The sequence below is a fragment of the Callithrix jacchus genome, chromosome 16 (assembly GCF_049354715.1).
Source record: "Callithrix jacchus isolate 240 chromosome 16, calJac240_pri, whole genome shotgun sequence".
Lineage (NCBI taxonomy): Eukaryota > Metazoa > Chordata > Mammalia > Primates > Cebidae > Callithrix > Callithrix jacchus.
The window spans coordinates 98,862,623-98,887,293 of NC_133517.1; the positions used below are offsets into that span (position 1 = coordinate 98,862,623).

A 24,671-nucleotide genomic window follows, 5' to 3' on the forward strand; every position below is an offset into this window, starting at 1 on the left:
GTGAGGCCAAACAAACCATATCCGAGCCGGAGCATAGCCCTAGCACACGAATACACCGGGCAAATATTGAAGGCGAGGCTAACAGGGTTCCTGCTGGATTAGAGGTGAAATGAGAAAAAGCACACCTAGGGTTGACTCTGGGGATTCTGATGTAAGCAACTGAAAGGATGGAGCTACCAGTACCTGAGATGGGAAAGGCGCAGGTGGAGCAGGTTTGGCAGGAAAAATCAGTTCCATTTTGGACATTAAGCGGCCACCAATATCATCATTATGGCAGCATAACTGTAAATAGGAAGAATTTGTGGAATAAAGTGTATCTCAAAATTCTGGATTCACAGTGATTATTATATCTATGTAGAATATAGCTCTAAGGCAAAGCCTAGAAATTATAAATTAAAATGCTTGCTGTGTTAGGGTAGTAGGATTATAGATGATTTTTTTCCTTTAAAAATGTTTTCCAGGGCTAGGTACAATGACTCATTCCTGTAATCCCAGCACTTTGGGAGGCCAAGGCAGGAAGATCACTTTAGTCCAGGACTTTGAGACCAGCCTGGGCAACAAAGTGAGACCTTGTCTTTACAAAAAATAAAAAATGTGGCGTGGCCCAGTGGCTCACTCCTCTAATCCCAGCACTTTGGAAGGTAAAGGCAGGTGGATCACCTGAGGTTGGAAGTTTGAGATCAGCCTGACCGACAGGAGAAACCCTGTCTCTACTAAAAATACAAAATTAGCTGGGTGTGGGGGCACATCCCTGTAATCCCAGCTACTTGGGAGGCTGAGGCAGGAGACTCACTTGAACCCGGGAGGCAGAGGTTGTGGTGAGCTAAGATCATGCCATCGCACTCCAGCCTGGGCAACAAGAGTGAAACTCCATCTCAAAAATAAATAAATAAAAATGAGCAAACACACACACAAATAAATCATTAGTGGGGCATGGTAACATGTACCTGTAGTCCCAGCTACTTAGGAGGCTAAGGTGAAAGGATCTCTTGGGCCCAGGAGTTGGAGGCTGCAATGAGCTATGATCACACAACTGAACTCCAGGCTGGACAATGGATGACAGAGCAAGACTCAGTGTCAAAAAAAAAAAAAAAAAAAAAATGTTTTCAGGAATCCCAGCTACTTGGGAGACTGAGGCAGGACAATCATTTGAGCTCAGGAGCTCAAGACCAGCCCCTTTTCAAAAAAAAAAAAAGTACCCCCTACATTGTTTTAGGATATATTAGTATTAAAAGTACTTAAATAATAACAAGGAAACAGAATCTACAAAATTAATACATATGTAAAAATTTAAAAAGCAAAACCATGGATGGAGAAGGTAACGACATATTTAGCATAGTAATAAAAAGATGCAAAGAGAAACACTTAAGATTTGTAAAGGGTAATAATCTGTGTTATGTTTATTCTTTTGCTCTAAAGCTTCATTAAGTTTCAGTCTAGGCCAGGCGTGGTGGCTCAGGCCTATAATCAGATCACTGTGGGAAGCCAAGACAGGCAGATTACCTGAGTTCAGGAGTTCAAGACCAGCCTAGCCAACATGGCGAAACCCTGTCTCTACTAAAAATACAAAAGTAGCTGGGCATGGCGGTGGGTACCTGTAATCCCAGCTACTCGAGAGGGTGAGGCAGGGAGAATTGCTTGAACCCAGGAGGCGAAGGTTGCAGTGAGCCAAGATAGTGCCACTATACTCCAGCCTAGGAGACAGAGCAAGACTCTGTCTCAAAAAAAAAAAAAGTTTCAGTCTAAATATTGTTTTTGTAACTTCACCTCCCTAAATTAAACCTAGTATTTGTAGGTTTAATTCACAAGTCATTATCCTGGGGATAGGGCATTAATGATGTTTCAGGGTCTGAACGTCATGGGACATTAGTTGTTTGCTAGAGTTGAGTCATAACAGAAAGACTGAGCTAGCACCAAATCCTTCTAATAGTTAATTCTCATTTCTCAAGAACCAAGGGATCATTAAATGAATCAATGGTGACACTGGGAACATTGAGATCAAGGAAGGCAAAGCCCTGGCACATGGTCCAGTCATGGGCCTGTATTAGCAGTCAGTAATCCAAGCCTCACCTTCAACTTCCTCATGCTGGGCTTGACTCACCATCATGAAAATCTCCCAATCTCGGATATGGGTGCCTGCTGTCAGTCAGCCAGTCCTATCTATGACCACCCACTTTTTGGTATCCCCCACAAAGAGAGGAGCTGATGATCTGACTTCCAACTTGCAGGATGTTGGTGGCACTGCAATGTTGAGCGGTCAAGTCATGACATCTGAAAGTCAGAAACTCAGACTCTACCTCTCTCTTGAATGTCCCCTCTCACACCATGGGGTATAATCTGAGCCCAGCCATTTCTGTCCCTCAGAGGGATACCCTGTAATCATGCTGGCCCATAATTTAGATTAATGTAATAATTTAGAGAGGTGTTGAAGGCTTGGCTTAAGCCTTGAGTCTAAGCCACATACTCCAAACTTTCCCCTTTTCCAGAATGTTGTAGAATAGAGTATCCAAATTGGCTCAGGAGTTAAAAAAAAAAAAGGTTGTACAAAGATGCTGTTTTTTTTGAAACACAGTTTTGTTCTTGTTGCCCAGGCTGGAGGCTGGAGTGCACTGGTGCCATCTTGACCCACTGCAACCTCCGCCTCCTGGGTTCAAGCAATTCTTCTGTCTCAAACTCCTGAGTAGCTAGGATTACAGGTGCATGTCACAATGCCTGGCTAATTTTTTGTATTTTTAGTAGAGATGCCACCATGTTGGTCAGGCTGGTCTCGACTCCTAACCTCAGGTGATCCACCCACCTCGGCCTCCCAAAGTGCTAGGATTACAAGCATGAACCACCATGCCCAGTCCAAAGATGCTTTTAACTGACCACTCTTTAACCAACTCCTGATCAAGCAACGCTTTCATTCCCTTTGACCATATGAATCCTGATAACCCAGGGCATGCTACATGTTCAAGCCAGTTAGAACACCTGTGTTTTAAAACGCCTGTGCATGTCTATCACTGGTAGGTTGTATGCTAATAAAGCAGCCGTGGTGGAACACACGGGCTCTAGGACACCTGTGTACTTCCACCATTGACTGAGACGTATGCTTATAAACACTGGTTCTCAAAGTGTGGTCTGTAAACCAGCTGCATCAACCATCACTTGAGAACTTGTCAGTAATGCCCATTCTCAGGCTTTACCCCAGACCTACTGATCAGAAGCTCTGGGAGTGGAGCCCAGGAATATGTGCTTTAACAAGCCCTCCAGGTGATTCTAAGGCATGCTAAAATTTGAGAGCCATTGTTAAAGAGTCAAGGTTGTTTTTTTGTTTCCAAACCTGTGTATGTCATTTGTACATGTTATTGTAAGTAATTTAGATATTATAAAAACTGGGCTGGGCATGAGGGCTCACATTTGTAATCCCAGCATTTTGGGAGGCCGAAGCAGGTGGATTGCTTGAGTCCAGGGGCCTGAGACTAGCCTGGCCAACACAGTGAAACCCCATCTCTACCAAAAATACAAAAATTAGCCGGGTGTGGTGGTGGGCGCCTGTGTCCCAACTACTTGGGAGGCTGAGGTGGGAGGATTGCTTGAGCCTGGGAGGCGGATGTTGCAGTGAGCTGAGATTGCACCACTGCACTCCAGCCTGGGCAACAGAGCAAAACTCTGTCTCAAAATAAATAAATATAAATCAAAACAAATCAAATCAAAACCAATAAAATATTAGCACTAAAATAAATTGAGTTTTTAAAAATAAAAATGATGTTGAAAGCTTTCAAAAAATTAAAGCAATCTGCTAACCAAAATTGCTGTAGAACCAGGCATGGATGAAACAAATGTAAAATATTGGGAAATTTTCCATTAAAATTTACAAGAGTTCTGCTGTTAGATTGCTTTTCAGCTGTCTTGAAATCGTTGCTCCAATTTAAAGAAACCAAAACTAAAATATCATAGACAACACATTTTGGGTATGGTTTATGTAAAAAAGATTTTTATGTAATCCCAGCACTTTGGGAGGCTAAGGCAGGAAGATTGCTTGAGCCCAGGGGTTCGAGACCAGTCTGGGATACATAGTGAGACCTCATCTCTACAAAAAATACAAAAACTAGCTAGGCATGGTGGAATGCACCTGTGATCCCAGCTACTTGGGAGACTTATGTAGGAGGATTATTTGAGTCTGGGAGATCAAATGAACACCACTGTACTCCAACCTAGGCAACAGATACCCTGTCTCAAAAAAAAAAAAAAAAAAAAAAAGATTGTAAATGTCATATTTTTTCTTCTACTTAAAATTAGTATTTTTTAAAAGTATAAAAGTAATTTTTTACTAAGCATACATTTATGCATTTTAAATAAAAATAAAATGGGTCAGGCACAGTGGCTTACGCCTGTAATCCCAGCACTTTGGGAGGACGAGGTGGATGGACCACCTCAGGTCGGGATTCAAGACCAGCCTGACTAACATGGAGAAACCCCATCACTACTAAAAATACAAAATTAGCCAGGTGTGGTGGTGCAAGCCTGGAATCCCAGCTACTCGGTAGGCTGAGGGAGGAGAATCACTTGAACCCAGGAGGTGGAGGTTATGGTGAGCTCAGATCTCATCATTGCACTCCAGCCTGGGCAACAAGAGTGAGATTCCATCTCAAAAAATAAATAAAATAAAATGACTAAGGTGGGTTTGCATATGCAGGTTTTTAGGATTCCTCTTTCTGAATGATGTTTTTCATTAATCTGCTAACCACAGGCCCAATTCATGGGATAAGAGAGCTTCTCTGAATCTTGACTCTCATGATGTTTTTGTTCTTTGTGTACATAGCTCTCTGGGGAGGTGATTGGCAAGGCAGGATTCATGCATTCCTGGGTCCCGAGTCCCTGGTCTGTAAAACTTTAAGGTGTCAAATCCCATCTTGATTTGAGATCCACCCACTGACGCATGGCTAGGCTTCTGGGGACAGCAAATGAGGCCATCAGTGCAGTGGTTGGACGTGGAAGAAACCACTGCCAGTCACGTGACCTTAACAGTTTTTTTATGGCCACAAGAGTTCTAGTGCATTCAGCTCTGATGTTATTTGCCAGATGGTTTGGTTCTTTGCAAAACTTCCTTGGTTGCAAAACTGTACTTATAGTTTTGGTAGGTCAAGAGAGGTCAAGATTAGGGAAGCAGATGTATGGAGGTGACCTCGTATATAAATCAATGATGGCTCTATTGTTCCAAGTTCTCATCTAGTTCCACAAAATCTGTTCTCAGTCATTTTTTGCCTGAAATTGCTACACTCTTGTTTATAAATGGAAAGAGTAATTCTCCAGCAGTAGCTCTTTGGCCCTCCAAATCACAAGTACTAAGATCCCAGAGTCAGAAGTCAGTCTTGCTACATTCATTCTCTGCCCAACATGGGAGAAATCACTCCAGTGTCTCTAAGAATAAATGATATCTTGCTACAGGTAATAAAACCCTAAAATCAATGATTTCTGATTTACAACCTGGTCCTCTTCTAAGGTTTTTCTCAGCAGGAATCAGTCTGCAAGGGGATGGCATTAGCAGAAATAGGATATTTTAGAGAGGAGCATTTGGGTTTTAAAGTTTGTTGGTAACAAAAGAAGAAAATCAAAATTTGTCATTTTGAGAAATGGTAGAACTAATTTACTTGCTGAGCATACATTAGACACACACACAGAGTCAGACTCACAAAACCTCTCCCTCCAAGCCATGACTGAAATTCCAAATGCAGGATTTAAAACCCAGAGAAAATTCCTTTTCTTTTCTTTTTTTTTGGAGACAGTGTATCATTCTGTCACCCAGGCTGACATTCAGTGGCACAATCAAGGCTCACTGCAACCTCTGCCCCTTACACTCAAGCCATCCTCCCACCTCAGCCTCCCAGGTAGCTGGTACCACATGCACGAGCCACCAGGCCTGGCTAATTTCTTTATATATTTTCAGTAGAGACAGGGTTTGGCCATGTTGCTCAAGCAGTCTCGAACTCCTAGACTGAAGCAATTCACCATCTTGGCTTCCAAACATGCTGGGATTACAGGTATGAGCCACCATGCCCAATCAGGAGAAATTTCTTGTTGATATTGATAACAACGGAGGAGTGTTAAGGGCTGAATTGTATCCCCTTGCCCCCAAAATCACATGTTGAAGCGCTAATCCCTAATACCTCGGAATGTGATTATATTTGGAGATGGGAGCTTTAAAGAGGAGACTGAGTTAAAACACGGTTGTTAGGGTGGCCTTAATCTAATGCCTGGTATCCTTATAAGAAGAGGAAGTGTGGTGGGGTGTGGTGGCTCCCGTTTGTGCCATCCAAAAGCAAAATCCCATGCTGTGTCCCACCCACCATCATTCTGGGTATTCATGGACTTCAATATGAGTTTTTAAACGTACCATACTTTCAATATACTTGTAGATTTAAGTGTTCATAAGAAGACAAAATTCATATATAAATTAATATTCAACTGTTTATAGGTTGCCCAGCTATTAGATAGTAATAATATTAACAAACACTTATATAGCACTGTTCTACATGCTTTATGCATATTAACTCATTTAACCCTCACAAAAACATCTGAGGCAGGTAGTTTACCCTCAATTTATGAAAGTAACTGAAACATAAAGCAGTTGAGAGACTTATAAAATGTGGATAATGTACCTATCTCATAGGTTGTTGCAATATAGATCAAATATCTCAAACAGATCCTCAGACATAATAACATTCAATAAATGTAGTTTGTATATTTTTTACACTGCCATCTCTAATTAGATAAGGTCGAATTTGAGACTTTAGATATCTAAATGACATTCATTTATTCCACAACCACTTATTCAGCAATTACTATATTAATATTACCAATTAGTAAAAGGCATTGTACTAAACCCTGGATGGTAATGACAAGCAAATGCCATATATAAGATGTTTTAGAAGAAACACAGGAAGGACAAGCCATGGTGTTTGCAGTGATCACCTCTAGGAAGTAAAACTGGGGAGAAGTGATGTTCAGATTTTGACTTTATACACATCTGTATTCTAACTTCTTTTTCTTTTTCTTTTTCAGGTACCATCTCACTCTCCTTGCCAATGCTGGAGTGCAGTGGTACAAACATGGCTTAGCTTTGGGATCAAGCAATTCTCCCATTTCAGCCTCCTGAATAGCTGGGACTATAGGTGTGTACCACCACCCCCAGCTAATTTTTCTTATTTCTTTGTAGAGTTGACCAGGCTGGTCTCAAACTCTCGAGCTCAGGAGATCTGCCCACCTTGGCCTCCCAAAGTGCTGGGATTACAGGCTTGAGCCACCCTGCCCGGACTGATATATTTTTTTTTTTAATAAGCAAGAATGACTTTATAACTTAAAAATCAGTCAATGGGGAAAATATTTTTCACAAAATATGAATGCATGAGATTGCGATCAACTTCAGTCAGTCCTTCAGGAAAAATGTATTTCAAGTCCATTCTGTGAAAGATGAAAAGTACAAGTGGTTCTGCCCTCAAGGGTTTACAGTCTGCCTGGGTAGAAAAGATGCGAGCAGGACCAAAGTCACACCAAAATAAAAGGCAGTTTGTAAACACCAGGTGAGCAAGTACAGCAGAAAATTCATGTTCAGAGATCTATATTAATGGCCTTTGAAAAATAGTTTTGGATGGCATGACTTCAGTGGCAGCTGATGAATTACAAATTCAGGGACTCCGCTAAAGCAAAGGAGGTTCTTAGTCAGCAATCTACCATTGAATATGAAAATAAATTCAGGACTGTCAATGGTGAAATGAGTTAGGGAGTTGGAATTCTGGTGCTGGAATTGAACGTTCCACTTACTCAAATGTGTGGAAATCTATACAAAATGCTGAGTCCATGACTAAGAACTGACTTTTCATGCAGGTCACATAGTAATTCAGGGATGAGTCAAAGTGAAACCAGCCCAATTGTCCCATAGAAATGATGTTTATGGTTTATTTTGAATAAACATAGAAATTTACCTTTCCAGTCTTGAAACTTGAGAAAATTACATTTGTTTTATCTGAGAACCTTTCTTAAGAAACAAACCATCAGGCCTTCTAGGCAGTATAAAGGAGCTGAAACTTACCAGATCCCCGCATCTGGGCAACGACATGCCAGACCCCTCACCATTTATGATTGCCTAACCAACCACCTGCTGCCTGTTGAACAACTCCTCTTCCATACTCCTCCCTAATTCCTGTTTTCCCCCACATTGTTACATTTATCCATTTATTCCCTGCTATATAAGCCCCTAATTTTTATTTTATTTTATTTTGAGGCTGGGTCTCACTCGGTCACCCAGGCTGGAATCCAGTGGTGCAATGATGGCTCACTGAAGCCCCAACCTCCTAGACTCAAGCAGTCTTCCTGGCCAGCCTCCCGAGTAGCTGGGACTACAGGTGTGCACCACCATACTCAGATGATTTTTTTTTTTAAGACAGAGTCTCGCTCTTTTGCCAGGCTGGAGTGCAGTGGTGTGATCTCACCTCACTATAACCTCCATCTCCCAGGTACAAGTGATTCTCTTGACTCAGCCTCCCAAGTAGCTGGGACTAAAGGCACCCACCACCACGCATGGCTAATTTTTTGGATTTTAGTAAGACAGGTTTTCACCATGTTGACCAGGATGGTCTTGAACTCCTGACCTTGTGATCTGCCCACCTCAGCCTCCCAAAATGCTGGGATTACAGGTGAGAGCCACGGTGCCCAGCCAATTCTTTTTATTTTTTGTAGAGACAAGAGTCTCACCACATTGTCCAGGCTGGTCTCAAACTCCTCTCAAGCAACCCTCCCACCTTGGCCTCTAAAAATGCTAAAATTACATGCATAAGCTACCACATCCAGCCTAAACCCCTAATTTTAGTCAGACAGGGAGATGGATTTGAGACTGATCTCCCATCTTCTTGGCTATAGCACCTGATTGAAGCCTTCGTTCCTGGCAATACTTGTCTCAGTGATTGGCTTTCTATGCAACAAGCAGCAGGACCTTGACTGAACTCCTAATGTTTTGGTAACAAAAGAAGTACTAGAACCATGAAAGGGTTAAAAATGAAAACTCACTGCATCAATTCACTAGTAGCTGTGAGGTAGGAGGCAGCACTTGACTCCAGAGGCAAGGCTGAGATATCAGACCAGACTGGGGACTAGCTAAAACAGGGCTGGGGTGAAAGCAGTCTTCAATCAGACAGGTCCACCAGTATGCCATGTCAATTTGCTGTTGCTATGGCAACACCTGGGCGTTACCACTCCTTTCCATGGCAATGACCCAATGATTACTACCCTTTCCCTAGAAATTTCTGCATAAACCTCCCCTTATCTGCATGCAATTGAAACTGGGTATAAATATGACTGTAAAACTGCCCTAAGCTGCTATTCTCTGCCTACAGGGTCGCCCTGCTCTGCAGGAGCAGTCACAGAGCTGCAACATGGCCAGAGCTGTAACGCTGCCTCTTCAATAAGGCTGTCTTCTTCCACCTCTTTCCGGGGCAAAGCCAAGAACCCAGATAGGCTAAGGTTCACTTGGGGACTTGCCTGCCCTGCAATCAGCTGGACATGCTTAACTTTTACCAAATTTATTTAAATAAATAGTTTGAACCTGCTTCCCATACTCTCTCATCACCCCCTCCCTGCCTCTTGAAATCTGCCCTTTACTGTTCCCCCGCTTTGCCATTATCAATGGCCTCCTGGCCACCTTTGTGTCCGTCAAGCCTAGCAGAGCCCTTGGCAGAGTTCTGAAATGTTTGCAGAGGTGAATCAGTGACTCAAGTTCATGGTTTTCTGTAAGCCCTGGTGCCTTTGGCCATGCCGGAGCGTGACATTAATACTGACCCACCTCTGCTTGCCAAGTAGCTGGAACCACAGGAATGTACCAACATGCCCAGCTATTTTTTTTTTTTTCTTTTGAGATGGAGTTTTGCTCTCATTGCTCAGGCTGGAGTACAATGGTGCAATCTCGGCTCACTGCAACTTCTGCCTCCTGGGTTCAAGCAATTCTCCTGCATCAGCCTGTGGAGGATCTGAGACTACAGGTGACCACCACCATGCCCAACTAATATCGTATTTGTTTTTAGTAGAGATGGGGTTTCATCAGGTTGGCCAGGCTGGTCACAAACTCCTGACCTCTGGTGATCTGCCTGCCTCAGCCTCCCAGAGGGCTGGGATTACAGGTATGAGCCATACTATTCGGCCATGCCCAGCTAATTTTTTAATTTTTTGATAGAGATGGGGTCTCACCATGTTGCCTAAGTTGGTCTTGAACTCCTGGGCTCAAGCAGTCCTCCTACCTTGGCCTCCCAAAGTGTTGGGATTACAGACACGAGCCACAATACCTGGCCTAGTCACTTCTGACTTTTCCTTGTTCCTTTTATGTATAGCACCCCCTTTCATTCTCGACTGTCTTCCTCTCCTTTCCTACAGTCACACCTCAAATCCCGGCTGGCTCCTGTCCCCTCTCACCTGGTAACTGCCACAGTCTCCTACCTGGTCTTCCCACTTCTTGCCATTCTTCTCCCGGGACACAACCTGCAGTTCCCCATGAGGGTAAGTTTCCTAAAATGAAGCTTTGCATCTGTCACTCAAATATGAACCCTCCAGTGGCTCTTTTTCAGAGATAAAATCCAGGCTCTACATCTGATTTTCAAAGCCCTGAACAATCTGGTTCCTTCTGTTGTCTTCAACTCCACCTCCTACTTCATGCCTACAGGAATTCTCTGCTGAACCTAACAGTTTGTTTAAGTCAATCTGGACAGCCCTAACTAGGGTGACTGTGTAATTTATCATCCAAACTGGAACCCCTTTCAAAGTGAAAAGATGTGGCCGGGCACAGTGGCTTATGCCTGTAATCCCCGCACGTTAGGAGGCTGAGGCAGGTGGATTGCTTGAGCTCAGTTTAAGACCAGCCTGGGGAACATGGTGAGACCCCATCTCTACCAAAAATACAAAAAAATTAGCCAGGCGTGTGGTGTGCACCTGTGGTCCCAGCTACTTGGGAGTCTGAGATGGGAGGATCTCATGAGCCTGGGGGCGGAGGTTGCAGTGAGCCGAGGTGGCGCCACTGCACTCCAGCCTGGATGACAGGGTGAGACCCTGTCTAAAAATAAAAAGAAATGGCGTCAAGCGAGGTGGCTCACACGTGTAATCCCAACACTTTGGGATGCCAAGGCAGGAGGATCACTTGAGTCCAGGAGCTTGAGACCAGCCTAGACAATGTAGGTAGACCCTATCCCTACAAAAGATAAATTAGCTTGGCACAGTGGTGCACAGCCATGGTCCCAGCTACACAGAAGGCTGAGGTGGGAGTATTGCTTGAGCCCAGGAGGTTGAGGCTGCAGAGCTGTGGTCACAGCCTGGGCAAAAGAGCAAGAATCTGTCTCAGAAAAGAGAAAAAAAAAATTGGACCAACAGGGCATAAACTGGGATTGTCCTGTATTACTTGGGAGGTATGATCACTCTGTTCTTAATGTCCCCTGCCCATCTACCCACAGGCCACCCCAGATCAGCTACTAATGGAGTATGTCCAGAGTCCTCACCAGCCTCTTCTCTCCTCTAAACCTCCTGCTCTAAGCCTGGTACCTGGAGTCTCCATCTCTGATAAGCCCCCTTCCGGCCCTCAGGTTAGGCCGCCTGGTTAGCTTTCAGTTTGGCCTTCTCACTGTAAGTCTCCCTCTGACCTACCAGCTTCCAGGAGCTGGCTCTGCCCCTCCCAGGCCAGACTCAGCCCCCATGCTTGAAAAGCATTGTCACCTCCACAGTCACTGCCCTTCATATCTCCCCCTGCCTTGGACATTTATCCAATTGCTACGCTTCCTTCCACACCAGATCTTCCAGCTTAGCCATTACGGTATCTCTCTCTGACCTTCTGTGGCCTCTATTTTCTCTATCATTTGCTTTGCACTCACCATAGCCCTATCAAGCAGTAACTACGTTTGTGGGAATTCGTTTGGAGTCCCTAAGAAAGGCTACTGGCAACAAAGGTCCCTGGCTGCTTCATATCTCACTTGAGCCTCTAACAGATTGGGTGCTTGGTGAACCGCTGTAACAAGCACTGGGGAAAAGGTGGTGAGGCTGGTGATGCTAGGATCATCTGGCAGAGGAGACCTGGGTTGCACTGGGATGCACAGTCTCTCCCATTTTCCCACTCTTCAGATCGGATCGCCTCTGCGCAAATGCATTCTTATTCACAATCAAGCAGCAGCAAGAGCAATGCCTATCTCCAATAAACAGCACACCAAAGCTTTCTGGCAATGACAGCATCTACCCTCTCATGCTTGTAGCTCTTCAATAAATGCCAGATTCCAAAAGTTACAGCAAAATTCTCAGAGATACAAAGGTTCTCTACCACACATGGACTAGCAGGTAATTATTTGGAAACACTTAGAGAACTGGGTTCCTCAGTGGCCTCCAGTTTCCCACGGGCCAAGGCGGGCTTCCTGCCCCATCTACTCCCTGTGACCAATGTGAGCCCTGTTTCTACTGTCCCTTTCCTTGTCCTAATCAACCAGTCACCCTCATCCTGTTTCCTGAAGCTCCCCCACTGGCTTAACTCCCAACGGCCTGATTTCCTCCTGACCCAATAGCACCCAAAGTTTCTACCTATTTAACAAATAGTAAAGGGGAAAAGCAGGTTAAAAAATAAAATAGATAATGTGACCTCATTTTGTTAAATCTTTACAAAATGTTTTTTTGTTTTTTGAGATGGAGTCTTGCTCTGTCGCCCAGGCTGGAGTGCAGTGGCACAATCTCAGCTCACTGCAACCTCTACCTCCCGGGTTCAAGTGATTCTCCTGCCTCACCCTCCCAAGTAGCTGAGACTATAGGCACATGCCACCACACCCAGTTAATTTTTGTATTTTTAGTAGAGAAGGGGTTTTGCCATATTGGCCATGGTAGTCTCAAATTCCTGGCCTCAAGTGATCTGCCTACCTTGGCCTCCCAAAGTGCTGGGATTACAGGCATTAGCCACTGTGCCTGGTCAACAAAATATTTTAAAGTAGATATTTGGCCAGTGCAGTGGCTCACACCTGTAATCCCAACACTTTAGGAGGCTGAGACGGGTGGATCAGGAGGTCAGGAGTTCGAGACCAGCCTGGCCAAGATGGTGAAACCCCGACTCTACACAAATACACAAATTTGCAGTGGTGGTCACCTGTAATCCCAGCTAGTCAGGAGGCTGAGGCAGGGGAATTGATTGAACTCAGGAGGTGGAGGTTGCAGTGAGCTGACATCATGACACTGCCCTCCAGCCTGGGTGACGGAACAAGATTCTGTCTCCAAAAAAAAAAAGTCGATATTTATATGGAGAAAGTCTGGTAGAAAACACAATAATCTATTAATAGTGATTTTTCTCATCTGTTTACATTTCTCTATGAATGGGTATTACCTGCATAATAACAATTAATGAAGCCAAAATAACCATGGGTGATACATGTTGGCTTCCTTTTTGCTAGTGGTAGTGAGCGTGGTATCTGCCACTCTATCATGGCCACCACCAGCAGATTAAGAAAAAAACAACCCAAGGCCCAGGAGACCAGCTGCGTTTGTGGGCCTCTGGTGAGAGGCAGAGGCAGAAGTTGCCTTCCTCCCTATCAGTGCGTAAAAACAAACCCACGATACTCCCATCACTCACCTGCCAATTGCAGGCTACCACCTACATTTTTGTTTTGTTGATTTTTATTTTTACTTTCCATATCCCTAGCTAAAAATGAAGGTGTGCCGGAAAATGCAAATTCTATGTGCAAAAAAAATAGCATACTTTGTTTGTGAGAAGCAAAATAAAACAGGGCCCCTGAAAACAATAGAACACAAAAGACAAAATGCAGGATTTAGGAAAAAAATGTACATTCTAGTTTTGATGTCTGTCAAGTTCTTTTCCTTCCAGATTTTCTGCCTCATAAGTATTCAGTTCAGTTTAGGAAACACCTACTATCCACCAGGCACTGTTTGTTAGGATAAGGAGGAATGAGACCACACAAGTTGCAAGGGCTTTGTAGACAAGCTGGGGATGCCTGCAGTATCGGGCACTGCCCTTGAGCCTCATTTCCTGGGCTTGTGTTTGAGGATACTGCTAGTTTCCACTGACCACGCTGTCTGATCACACTGAGCTCATATAGCTGGGTTTTGCCATCTGATGGTCACTTTGGCCTCTCACTGAACTATAGGTGACATTAGGGAGGAAGGCTGCCTGTGTCTTTGATGTGTCACTCAGTAACCCACCCAAGTAAATTTTATGTATAACACACGAGTTACATGTGAGTCAGGCCATCCCAAACATACCCTCCAAAGTTGAAGAAAATCCACCCAGTCTTTTTCAAGAGATGCAATAACATGCAGTTATATTTGCATGGATTATCCTAAGAGTGCCTTTTACTGGAGACCCAGAATGAGAAAACGCTGACCTCAGCCATAAGTGAAGCCTTTAAAGTTCAAATTCTGCCTAACAACTACACCAAACAACTGAGCACTTTGTGGAAACCCAAAGGTGAGGAAATGAGTATGTGGGAGGTACGCGTGGGTTTCCTCTCCACACCATGTTCAACTTGTCCTTCCCCCCCAAGCCTAGCTGGAGTGGTACTCACCCACACACCTCTTCCCATCCTCAGCCAGGATGTAGCCACTGTAGCACTGGCAGACGAAGGAGCCCGGCACATTCACACAGAGCTGCTCACAGTTGTGGTCCTCCATGGCACACAGATCCTGGACTGAGGCAAAGTCACGCCATTAAACACAGTGTCAGGCACACCTGAGAACACCCCCAGCACAGGGCGATGCAACAAGCAACTCCAGAACCCTCACCAAAGTAAGTTTGAGAAACATTGTAAGATTTGATATGTGATCATAGTAGAAAGTTTGGAAAACATAAAAAACAGATAAAAGAAAATCTACCTGTAATCCCCCACATCTGTAATCCTACCACCCAGAGGCAACCACTGTTAACCTTTTGGTGAGTTTTCTTTCCAGCTGAGTTGCTGCATGTATATAAAAATATATTTTTCAGCCAGGCATGATGGCTTATGCCTGTAATCCCAGCACTATGGGAGGCTGAGGTAGGTGGATCACTTGAGGTTGGGAGTTCAAGACCAGCTAGCCAACATGGTGAAACCCCATCTCTGCTAAAAACACAAAAATCAGCTGGACATGTGTGCCTGTAGTTGCTGCTACTCAGGAGGCTGAGGCAGGAGAATTGCTTGAACCTGGGAGGCAGAGGTTGCAGTGAGCCGAGATCATGCCATTGCACTCCAGCCTAGGTGACAGAGTGAGACTCCATCTCAAAATAAATAAATATAATTAAAAATATAAAAACACATTTTTCAAAGTTGGAACTACTCATCACCTCTATGACACACATTAAATATTTCTTTTCTTGAGATGGAGTCTCACTCTGTTGCTGGTATAAGGAAGAATGAGACAAGGCTCTTTGGAAACCCTCTTTATGCTCTATTTATTCATTCTAGTAACAAACGAGGAAAATGGAGAAGCAAAAAGAGGCTAGGTAGAGGTGATAAATATTACCAGGGAGAAATAGATACATGCCTGTTTGTGGTCTTATTTTGGTCAAATATTTATTACGTGTCCACAAAGTGCTAATCTCTGGCTGTTTATTCACATGCAATGTAGGAATGGACTTACAGTATGTATCTACTGCAACAGAACTAAGAATATAGTGGTGGATGAGAAGATTAACGGCATCTTCCATCCATTACTGACTCAGTCTCTGACACTATTTCCCAGCAAGGAGAACAGCTCGGATACCACGAAACAGCTAGCTGTACCAGTGTCTTTACCATTAAAACTGGAGACCATCAGAGAGCATTAAAGGGATTGAATATATTAAAGAGAATTTTCTCTGGTTAAAAGCTATCACTACAACAGGTATGATTTTAAAAAAACTCAATTACCTAGAGAGTTTGATTAATTCCTGAATCCAATGGCTACATTTTAATATTATCTTCTAGATCTTTGCGTTTCATAGTTTATTTTGCTTTTAGATAAATACAAAATATCAAATGGATTTTTAAAAACATAAAAGCTGATTTGATACAGCATCTCTATTAAACATTAACATTAAACAATTTTAAACATTAAAACTTACATCATCACATTTTAAAAACATTTAGGTCTAAGATTCTACAAATAAAAATTCTGGTTTTAAAATCCTAAAGAAGTATTTTTACTCCCAAATCAATAAAGCAGATGGTAAAACCTTATAGACACAAATTCTTTTACCTCTCACCAGTATGTTTATATCTTAGATTTCCAATTGAACCAGAATGTTCAATGTAGATTTCCTATGGATTCAGATGTAAGGAAAACAGCCATAAACAAGAAAACTTCAGCTAATACAAAAATCATAGTGAGTAATCAAAGGAGAAAACCTAAACAAGCTAGGCCAGAGATCTAAGAAATGTCGGAATCTCACAATATTCTTTCATTTACTCAATAAATAGGTGTTGAGCATCTACTATGTCCCGGGTATTGGGGATATTGTGGTGAACAAAACAGACCAGGGGTTTCTGCTGTCACTTAGCTTGTATTCTACTAGGGGTTTGAAACATGAAGCTTTAGGAAGAGTATTTTCAGCTGAAAGAACAGTGAATACAAAGGTCGTGAAGTAGAACAAACCAACCCCATTTGAGGAACAGAAAGGCCAGAGTGGCTGTTAGATGCCACCTAAATAACTAACGTGAGGTTGGACATGATTAAAAATCCCTAAGAGAATTGCCAAGAAAATGATGGGAGTTCAGAATTGGGACAGATTACTGCAAGTCAAGCGGGGATTGGGAAAGGCTCGTAGATATGGAGAAAGAGAAACGGCGCTCCAGGCTTGGGACACATGAGTAAACAGAGAGGGAAGCAGGAGAGGCGTGGCAGCTGAATTCTGCTCTGGAAATTCCAGAAGTAGCAAAAGAGAGGATGGGAAAGACCATTGACACCAGAGGCAGAGGGACCTTGGCCCACAGACTGAGTAGGCTGAACTCCAATCAGTGGGCAATGGGGACCACTCAAGAGAAAAACCTTAAAAAGAGAGAGCAGCAATTTACCCAAGTTGTGCTTTGGAAGGTAAGTCTGGAAGCGCCACAGATCTTCTCAGGTGTGGGAAATTTAAGAACCTCTAGCAAAATTCAATGAAAAGCATTGCTTTCCTGGGAACAGCAGTAGGTTTCTGAGTTCCGGGCTGAAGCAGCTTTGGGTTGCCTGAATGATGAGAAATTTAACCTCTTGCTATGAGGACCTTTAATCATTCTTTAAACTTTTGGTCTCATCCATCAGCTGTCATCCTCCTGGCATGAGTCATAATGTTAACTACGTATGTGTTTATGGAGTGATGGATTTATTGTGTCTTTTTTTTTTCCCTTGAGACAGAGTTTTGCTCTTGTTGCCCAAGCTGGAGTGCAATGGCACAATCTTGGGCTCACCGCAACCTCTGCCTCCTGGGTTCAAGCAATTTTCCCGCCTCAGCCTCCCAAGTAGCTGGGATTATAGGCATGTGCCACCATGCCTAGCTAATTTTGTATTTTTAGTAGAGACGGGGTTTCTCCGTGTTGGCCAGGCTGGTCTCGAACTCCTGACCTCAGGTGAACCGCCTGCCTCAACCTCTCAAAGTGCTGGGATTATAGGCATGAGCCACCATGCCCAGCATACTGTGTCTCTCTTACTAGACTCAAAGCTCCCTAAGTGGATGGGCAGCATCCCTGCACAAAGTCCTGATGGCTGGGAGGTGACACTCCAGCGTGCTGGAATGAGCTCTGGGAGGGTGGCAGCAGCTTCTCCACCTGAGTCCTCCCAATTTCTGCTGCAGATGCTGCCTTGCCCCTATCAGGGGTCTGGCAGGAACTCTGCCTACTATGGTTACCAAGGAGTGACAGGAATACAGGTGATTTTCATTCTTTTATTTATAATTGTCTGATCTCAAAATTTCTAACAGGAACTTTTATAATAATGAAGGAAGAAAAAAAAATCAACCTATATTGTTTTGTTTTGAGAGTAAGTTTCACTCTTGTTGCCGAGGCTGGAGTGCAATGGTATGATCTCCATTTACCACAACCTCTGCCTCCTGGATTCAAGCGATTCTCCTGCCTCAGCCTCCCAAGTAGCTGGGATTACAGGCATGCACCACCACACCTGGCTAATTCTGTACAGACAGGGTTTCTCCATGTTGGTCAGGCTGGTCTCAAACTCCTGACCTCAGGTGGTCCGCCCGCCTCAGTCTCCCAAAGTGCTGGAATTACAGCCAGGAACCACTATGCCTGGTCAAAAGAACCCTTTTGAAAGTACTATTTCCAAAGCAATGAACCAGAACCTCGACAGAACTATCTTTTTTTCCAAAAGGCTTCTCTGTGCAGGGTAGGTAAAGAAAGGCAAGGACATGCTTGTTCCTTTCAGGGCAGGCTGGGATATCCACAGTAGAGTCTGTGCGTAACTGCAAGATCCCATCTACAGAAGCAGAGGGGATCTTTGAAAATCTTGATGCCAAGGTACTTCCCACCATAATTAAATTAGACTGGCGGGGGTGGGATTTGGGTAGTAGTGTTTGTTAAAGCTCCCCAGGTGGCCTGAGTGTGTAGACAGGCTGAATGTCATTGAACCTAACAGACAAAGCTCCCCACAATCCTCCATGGGGAAGGTGCCCAGATCCAGGAGTCAGGCTCCCCCTTTAATGCCTGAGCCCCTAAGGTTCAGCTTTCCTCTTTTAAACAAATCTGAGTGGCTGCTGCCCTTGCCACCCTGTCCAAGAGGCTAAAAGAAGCCCAAACACCTACGTGCAGATGCAAGCTTACTGCTAGCACTCCACAACTGTCCCACGAATAGCAAGCTTGCCAGCTGGCTTTATGCAGATTGTCCTTTCTGTTTTTAGAAATGTTGGAGATTTATGGCTACAAGTGATTTGTACCGACCCAAGGGAAACCATTCAGGGATTAATCTAATTAAACAAAGACAAAGGAATAAATACAGACTGGGTTCTGACAAAACAACTTTGCTGTTTTTCTGGCAGTGGCCATTTCCTTTTGAAACAAATACAGATGTTTTTGGATGATTCCTTATGCTTTTGAAAAACAGCCCTTTTTCTCTCTGAGACCAGGAGGATTTCACTGAAGGATGAGAAGTGCTGAGTCCAGAGCTACCCGCTGCCCCGGCAAAGCCTTTCCACCTTCTCCACCTGGTGACCCCCATGAATGGCTTACAATCCTGTCAAATGTCACCTCCTCTGGGAAGCCTCCTTCAAGTTGGCTGGACTTAAGGCTTCTTCCCCTGGGCCCCCACAGCACTACAGACAGGGCCCCACTCAAGCATTTAGGCATTGATCCCATCGTATTGGAAGGACTTGATCACGGCTGTCTGCCCCATCATAAGTGGCTCAGTTTTGTCTCCCCAGAGCCTAACACAGTGTCCTAGCACGTGTATTTGGTCTCCATAAGAGTTCATTTCCAGGCCTGGTGCGGTGGCTCACGCCTGTAATCCCAGCACTTTGGGAGGCCGAGCCGGGTGGATCACGAGGTCAAGAGATCGAGACCATCCTGGTCAACATGGTGAAACCCCGTCTCTACTAAAGATACAAAAAATTAGCTGGGCACAGTGGCGCATGCCTGTAATCCCAGCTACTTGGGAGGCTGAGGCAGGAGAATTGCCTGAACCCAGGAGGCGGAGGTTGCGGTGAGCCGAGATCGGGCCATTGCACTCCAGCCTGGGTAACAAGAGCGAAACTCCGTCTCAAAAAAAAAAAAGAGTTCATTTCCTGAATGAACAATGAAAAAGGCCCAGATTCCCTGCCTCCCAACAGGGATGGTCCTAAAGTCTTAATAATACCCTCCTCCATCAGATGTGGGGTCCTCAGAAGATGACTGAGATGGGAACAAAACTCTCCAAATCTCTCTGCCTCTCCTCATCCCCAGCAGGAGGTATTCACATACTAGAAGAGGGCTCAGATTGAGGTAGAAGGCAGGACTCAACTCCAGAGGCAGAGCTTGGACAAGGAACCAAATTGAGGACTAGCTAAAACAGGGCTGGGGCAGAAGCAGCTTTCCATAAGACACACCCACCAGTGTAACATGTCAGTTTACCATTGCCATGACAACACCCAGGAGTTACCAACCCTCTCCATGTCAATGACCTGATAACCTGAGTTACCACCCTTTTCCTGTCTGCATAGACCACCCCTTAATCTGCATGCAATTAAAAGTGGGTATAGGCCACTGGGATCACACCTATAATCCCAACACTTTGGGAGATGGAAGGTGGTGGATCACATGACGTCAAGATTTCAAGACCCACCTGGCCAACATGGTGAAACTCCATCTCTACTAAAAAATATAAAATTAGCCAGGTGTGGTAGCAGGTGCCTGTAATCCCAGTTACTTGAGAGGCTGGGGCAGGAGAATCACTTGAACCCTGGAGGCAGAGGTTGCAGTGAGCTGAGATTGCACCACTGCACTCCAGCCTGGGTGACTCTGCCGTGCAAAGGAAAAAAAAAATGTGGGTATAAATATGGCTGTAAAACTGCCCTGAGCTATACTACCTATTCTCTACCTATAAGGATAGCCCTGCTCGGCAGGTGCAGTCACGGAGGCATAACACTGCCAGGGCTGTAACACTCTCTCTTCAATAAAGCTGTTTTCTTCTACCCCAGCTTTCAATTCTTTCCTGGATAAAGCCAAGAACCCTCATGGGCTAAGCCCCACTTTGGGGCTCACTTGTCCTGCATCAAGAGCACAATGACATCTCAGAGTCAGCCCCCAGCTACAGACACCAGAAAAGCTGTCATGACAGGGAACCTGTGTGCCTTGCTATCCACTGCATCCTGGCATCTAGCACAGTGCCTGGCACATTGTCCTTGCTCAGCAAATACTTGTTGAACAGATGAATGAACTCATGCTCATATGATGCAAACACAGGGTTGTCAGGTGTTCCTAACTCATCTCTCTTACCTACTCTTGTAAGGTCTGTGAAGGACAGGGCCATCTCTCTAAGTCTTGGTGTTCCTCATGGTGCCTGTATAATGCCATGCACTTCACACAGTCGATGCTTAGTAGCTATCTATTGATTTGACTTGGCATCCCCTCTTGCTGGCCAGCCTAGAGCACTGTCTCAATTAATAAATATCACTGGGCAGAAATGGGACAGCTGGGGATGATCCTGAAGTATCCTTTAATTTCTCCTTAGAAAGATGAATTTTTAGAATAGCTAACTTTTACCCTAGGGTCAAAGATGGCAACAGAAACTTGAAAGTCATGGCCTTCCTCCCTCTCCTGCACCCCTCAGATCCAGTCAATCCTGGATTTACTTATCTTCATCTCCCTTGCCACCATGGAGCCACCATCAGCTCTTGGCTGAGCAGCCATGGCAACCTCTTAACTGGTCTCCCTGTACTTATCCCAGCCTAGCATTCTCCTGTAGCCAGAGTAATCTGCTCCTGCCTCTCCTCTGCTTAAACCCTTAAGGTTTATCACTCTTCTAGGATGAAGTCCAAAAACTCTAATGTGATGGCCAAGGGGGTTACAAGGCCCACCCCTTCACCTCTCCAGTCTTATCTCAAGCCTCCTCTTATTTTCTCTGCACCATTTACACTGCCCTCTCCATTTTCAAATCAAGCTTCTTCATGCCGTGGGACCTTTGCACATGCCATTCCTTTTGCCTAGAATGCTCAAACTTCTTCCTCACCTTCTTTAGGACTCACCTGAAAGTCTGCTTTCTCAGGAAACTCTGACCTGCCACTAGGGGTGAAGTCCTCCCTCAGAGTTTCCCTTTGTCGTCTCATCACCATTATAATTTAATTCTTAATTTGCAACTGATTATTTCATGTCTATTTCCCCTGTCACATAGGGCAGCTACGGTGCTTGTCTTGCTCAGCACTCTAGTTCAAATATCTAGCAGCTGACAAATATTTTAAAAATATTTGTGAATGACTGACTTATTAAATCTATTCAATCACGAAATGGTTCAGAGTCCTGGGAAAACAATAGTGAGTAAATGGACAACAACAACAAAAATCTCTACCCTTATAGAGCTGATGGTCCAGTGGGGGGAATCAGTCATGTGCTAGAGGCAGCTTGTACTGACTCACACGATGCCAAGCATCTCCTCCCACATCTGCATTCAAAGAGGCCAAGTTGGTAGCTTGAAATGTCCATAGTGGTAGTAATTACACCATGGAAATTGGCAGACACTACAAATCAGAGCTTTTGTCTCCTGGAGAGCTGATTGTTACATATTTAGCAGAAGACCATTGATGGGAATGATAGCAAACAAAGCAAATAGGTAAAAATATGTGATATGTTATAAGCAAGAAAGGGAGTGGTGAGAGAGCAGAGCTTCCATTTTTAACAGTATGAACTGAAAAGATGATTTTGACCTTCTCCAAATTTTTATTTGGACCTGAAAGAGGTGATACGAAAAATGATGAAGGGAGCCACAGGACAGGATGTCAGTTATATCTCTTCAGAAAGGGGAGGGGTGAAGCAGGCAGGTGAAAAGAATATAGACTTTGGAGCCAGACTTGGCCCCAGTTGAGTGACATGCATGACTTCAAGTAAGGGACCTGAGAGATTCAGTCATCGTAAAGAGGTTAAATATCTTATTTGCAGGGTTGAGTGAGATTAATGTAGGTGGACAAAGGATCTGTCTCACAGTAGATATTTTTATTTATTTTTAATTAATTTTTTTTTTTTTTGAGACAAGGTCTGGCTCTGTCACCTAGGCTAGAGTGCAATGGTGCAATCTAGGCTCACTGCAACCTCCACTTCTTGACCTCAAGCAATCCTCACACCTCAGCCTCCTGAGTAGACCCAGTCTCAAAAAACAACAAATCAAAAAAACCTACAAACATGAATATTAGATTCTAACGTTCTAAAAAAAAGTATCTCTGGCTAAGTTTGGTTTGTGAGTTCTATGCTGAATTCAAGTGATATAGCAAAGTAGGTAATTTTGAATTTCAAAACAAAAGACCTGGCTAAATTTGAGCTATGTCTTGCCAAGGGCCAACCATTAGCACATATCTGACAGTCAGCAAAATGTGCTTGCTTCTTTCAGTGCCTGGAGAGTTTTAAGGGGGATAACTCAGTCTTCCCAGGTGAAACTAATTAGTGAAGATTTGCTGCCAAGAGCCCCAAAGCTGTGCTCAAACCCACCACAGTTTCCTCAGAGGCTCCCATGCACCCTAGATTTAAGTGCCTTCCTTTAGAAACCCTGGCGCCTGTATCTTAGTCCAGAGAACTTGGAAACTCATCTGCTTACACCGGAAAGAGGGAGTACCAAGCAAGGCGGTGAAGGCTGTGGCCATCATCCAGGGCTGAATCAAAGGGTTTTTACTGACGTTTCAGAATTTGAGAGAAGCTGCACTGCACGCTGTTGACACCAATGACAGTTCAATCTCATCTTTGGAGTTAAAGTAAATTAATACCTTTAGAAGACACCCTCCACTTTTTATAGCTCTTGCTGTTATTTAACCCGAGATGTAGAAATCAGAAATTGTTTATCACAGCAAGAGAGGAGAAATGTGTTATTAGGGCTGCTATTTAACTCAACTGGGTAAACGAGGTCTGCCCATTCCCACAGGAAAGCTTGCTACGAGTCGGGGCTCCATAAATGCAGGCAAAACCCAAGCTTGCATTGTCGAGACCATGCCCTTTCTTTCATCATATCTGAAGGCACTAATCTTATTTTGACAACTGCAGTTTGGATTTAAAGACTTCCAATGGTGAATGAGTCATCAGCCTCGTGCTTCTACATTGAAAGAAACAAAACAAACCCAATGTCACTGAGAAAAACTATCCTTTCAGGCAGACTCCAGCTGTGCCCCATCTCCTCCTTTCCCACAGCAGTTGAATATATTTTCAATCAATTCTATTCACTAACAAGATTTTGGTTTTCCTTGGGGAACGGAAAAGGAGGAAGGGGAGAATCTCTGAAATGAAGTTTTAAAATATGGGTCAATCTGAGTGAATGAGGTTGATACAAATAATAAACAAACAAGAATAATGTTATATTCTTGTAGAGTGCTTTTCAATTTCCAAACTGTTGTCACATCATTATGTTAATATAAATCCCCTTTTGAGTGGGCGCTCCCCAGAGAGAGATCTTGTTTGAAACATCTAAGTCAGTGATCCTTAAACTGCAGCTTACACCAATATTCCCTGGAGGGCTTGGGAAACCCCACATTCCTGGGCCCCAGTTCCAGAGGTCCTGATTCAGTGGATCTAGGGTAAGCCTGGGAACTTGCATTTCTAGTAAGTTCAGGACAAAGCTGATGTTGTTTTCCGAGGGGATCACACTTTGAGAACCACTTGCCTGGGTGCTCATAAAGACAGCCAAGCGGAGGAAAAGCTGTACAAGGTTCAAGCTCGTGTTCCGCTGATGTATTTTCTTCACGATTGGCATTTCTCCACTCACATTTAGTCAGCTCAGTTCTCCCATGGGGCTCTACTCACCCCAGATTCCTTCTTTTGTAGAAAACCCGGTGCCCTGGCACAGCCTAAACTCCCAAACCCAGGCCTGACAGCCAGGGTGAAGGGGAAGCTGGATGACGGTGTTCAGCAAGCCCGTTGCTTCGGCTCATGGTGGTTCAGCGAAGGCAGCTCACACGGCTGCTGCTGATTGTCAGCGAAGGCAGCTCACATGGCTGCTGCTGATTGTCAGCGAAGGCAGCTGCTTTGCATGTGTGCGCACGCGGCCTGCTCACCTTCCAGCTTTGCTCCACG

At 44.2% G+C, this 24,671-nt stretch overlaps 1 protein-coding gene across 12 annotated transcripts in view; it reads right to left on the bottom strand.

The window, feature by feature from the left end:
* Positions 1 to 24,671, bottom strand: part of MATN2 (matrilin 2) — a 173,544-nt gene that overhangs the window by 60,333 nt on the left and 88,540 nt on the right. For all 12 annotated transcript variants that reach the window (XM_078353486.1, XM_078353484.1, XM_035277629.3 and 9 more), the window contains exon 5: positions 14,559 to 14,681. In XM_078353486.1, the coding sequence (XP_078209612.1) occupies positions 14,559 to 14,681 (123 nt within the window). The remainder of the gene's footprint in view (positions 1 to 14,558; positions 14,682 to 24,671) is intronic.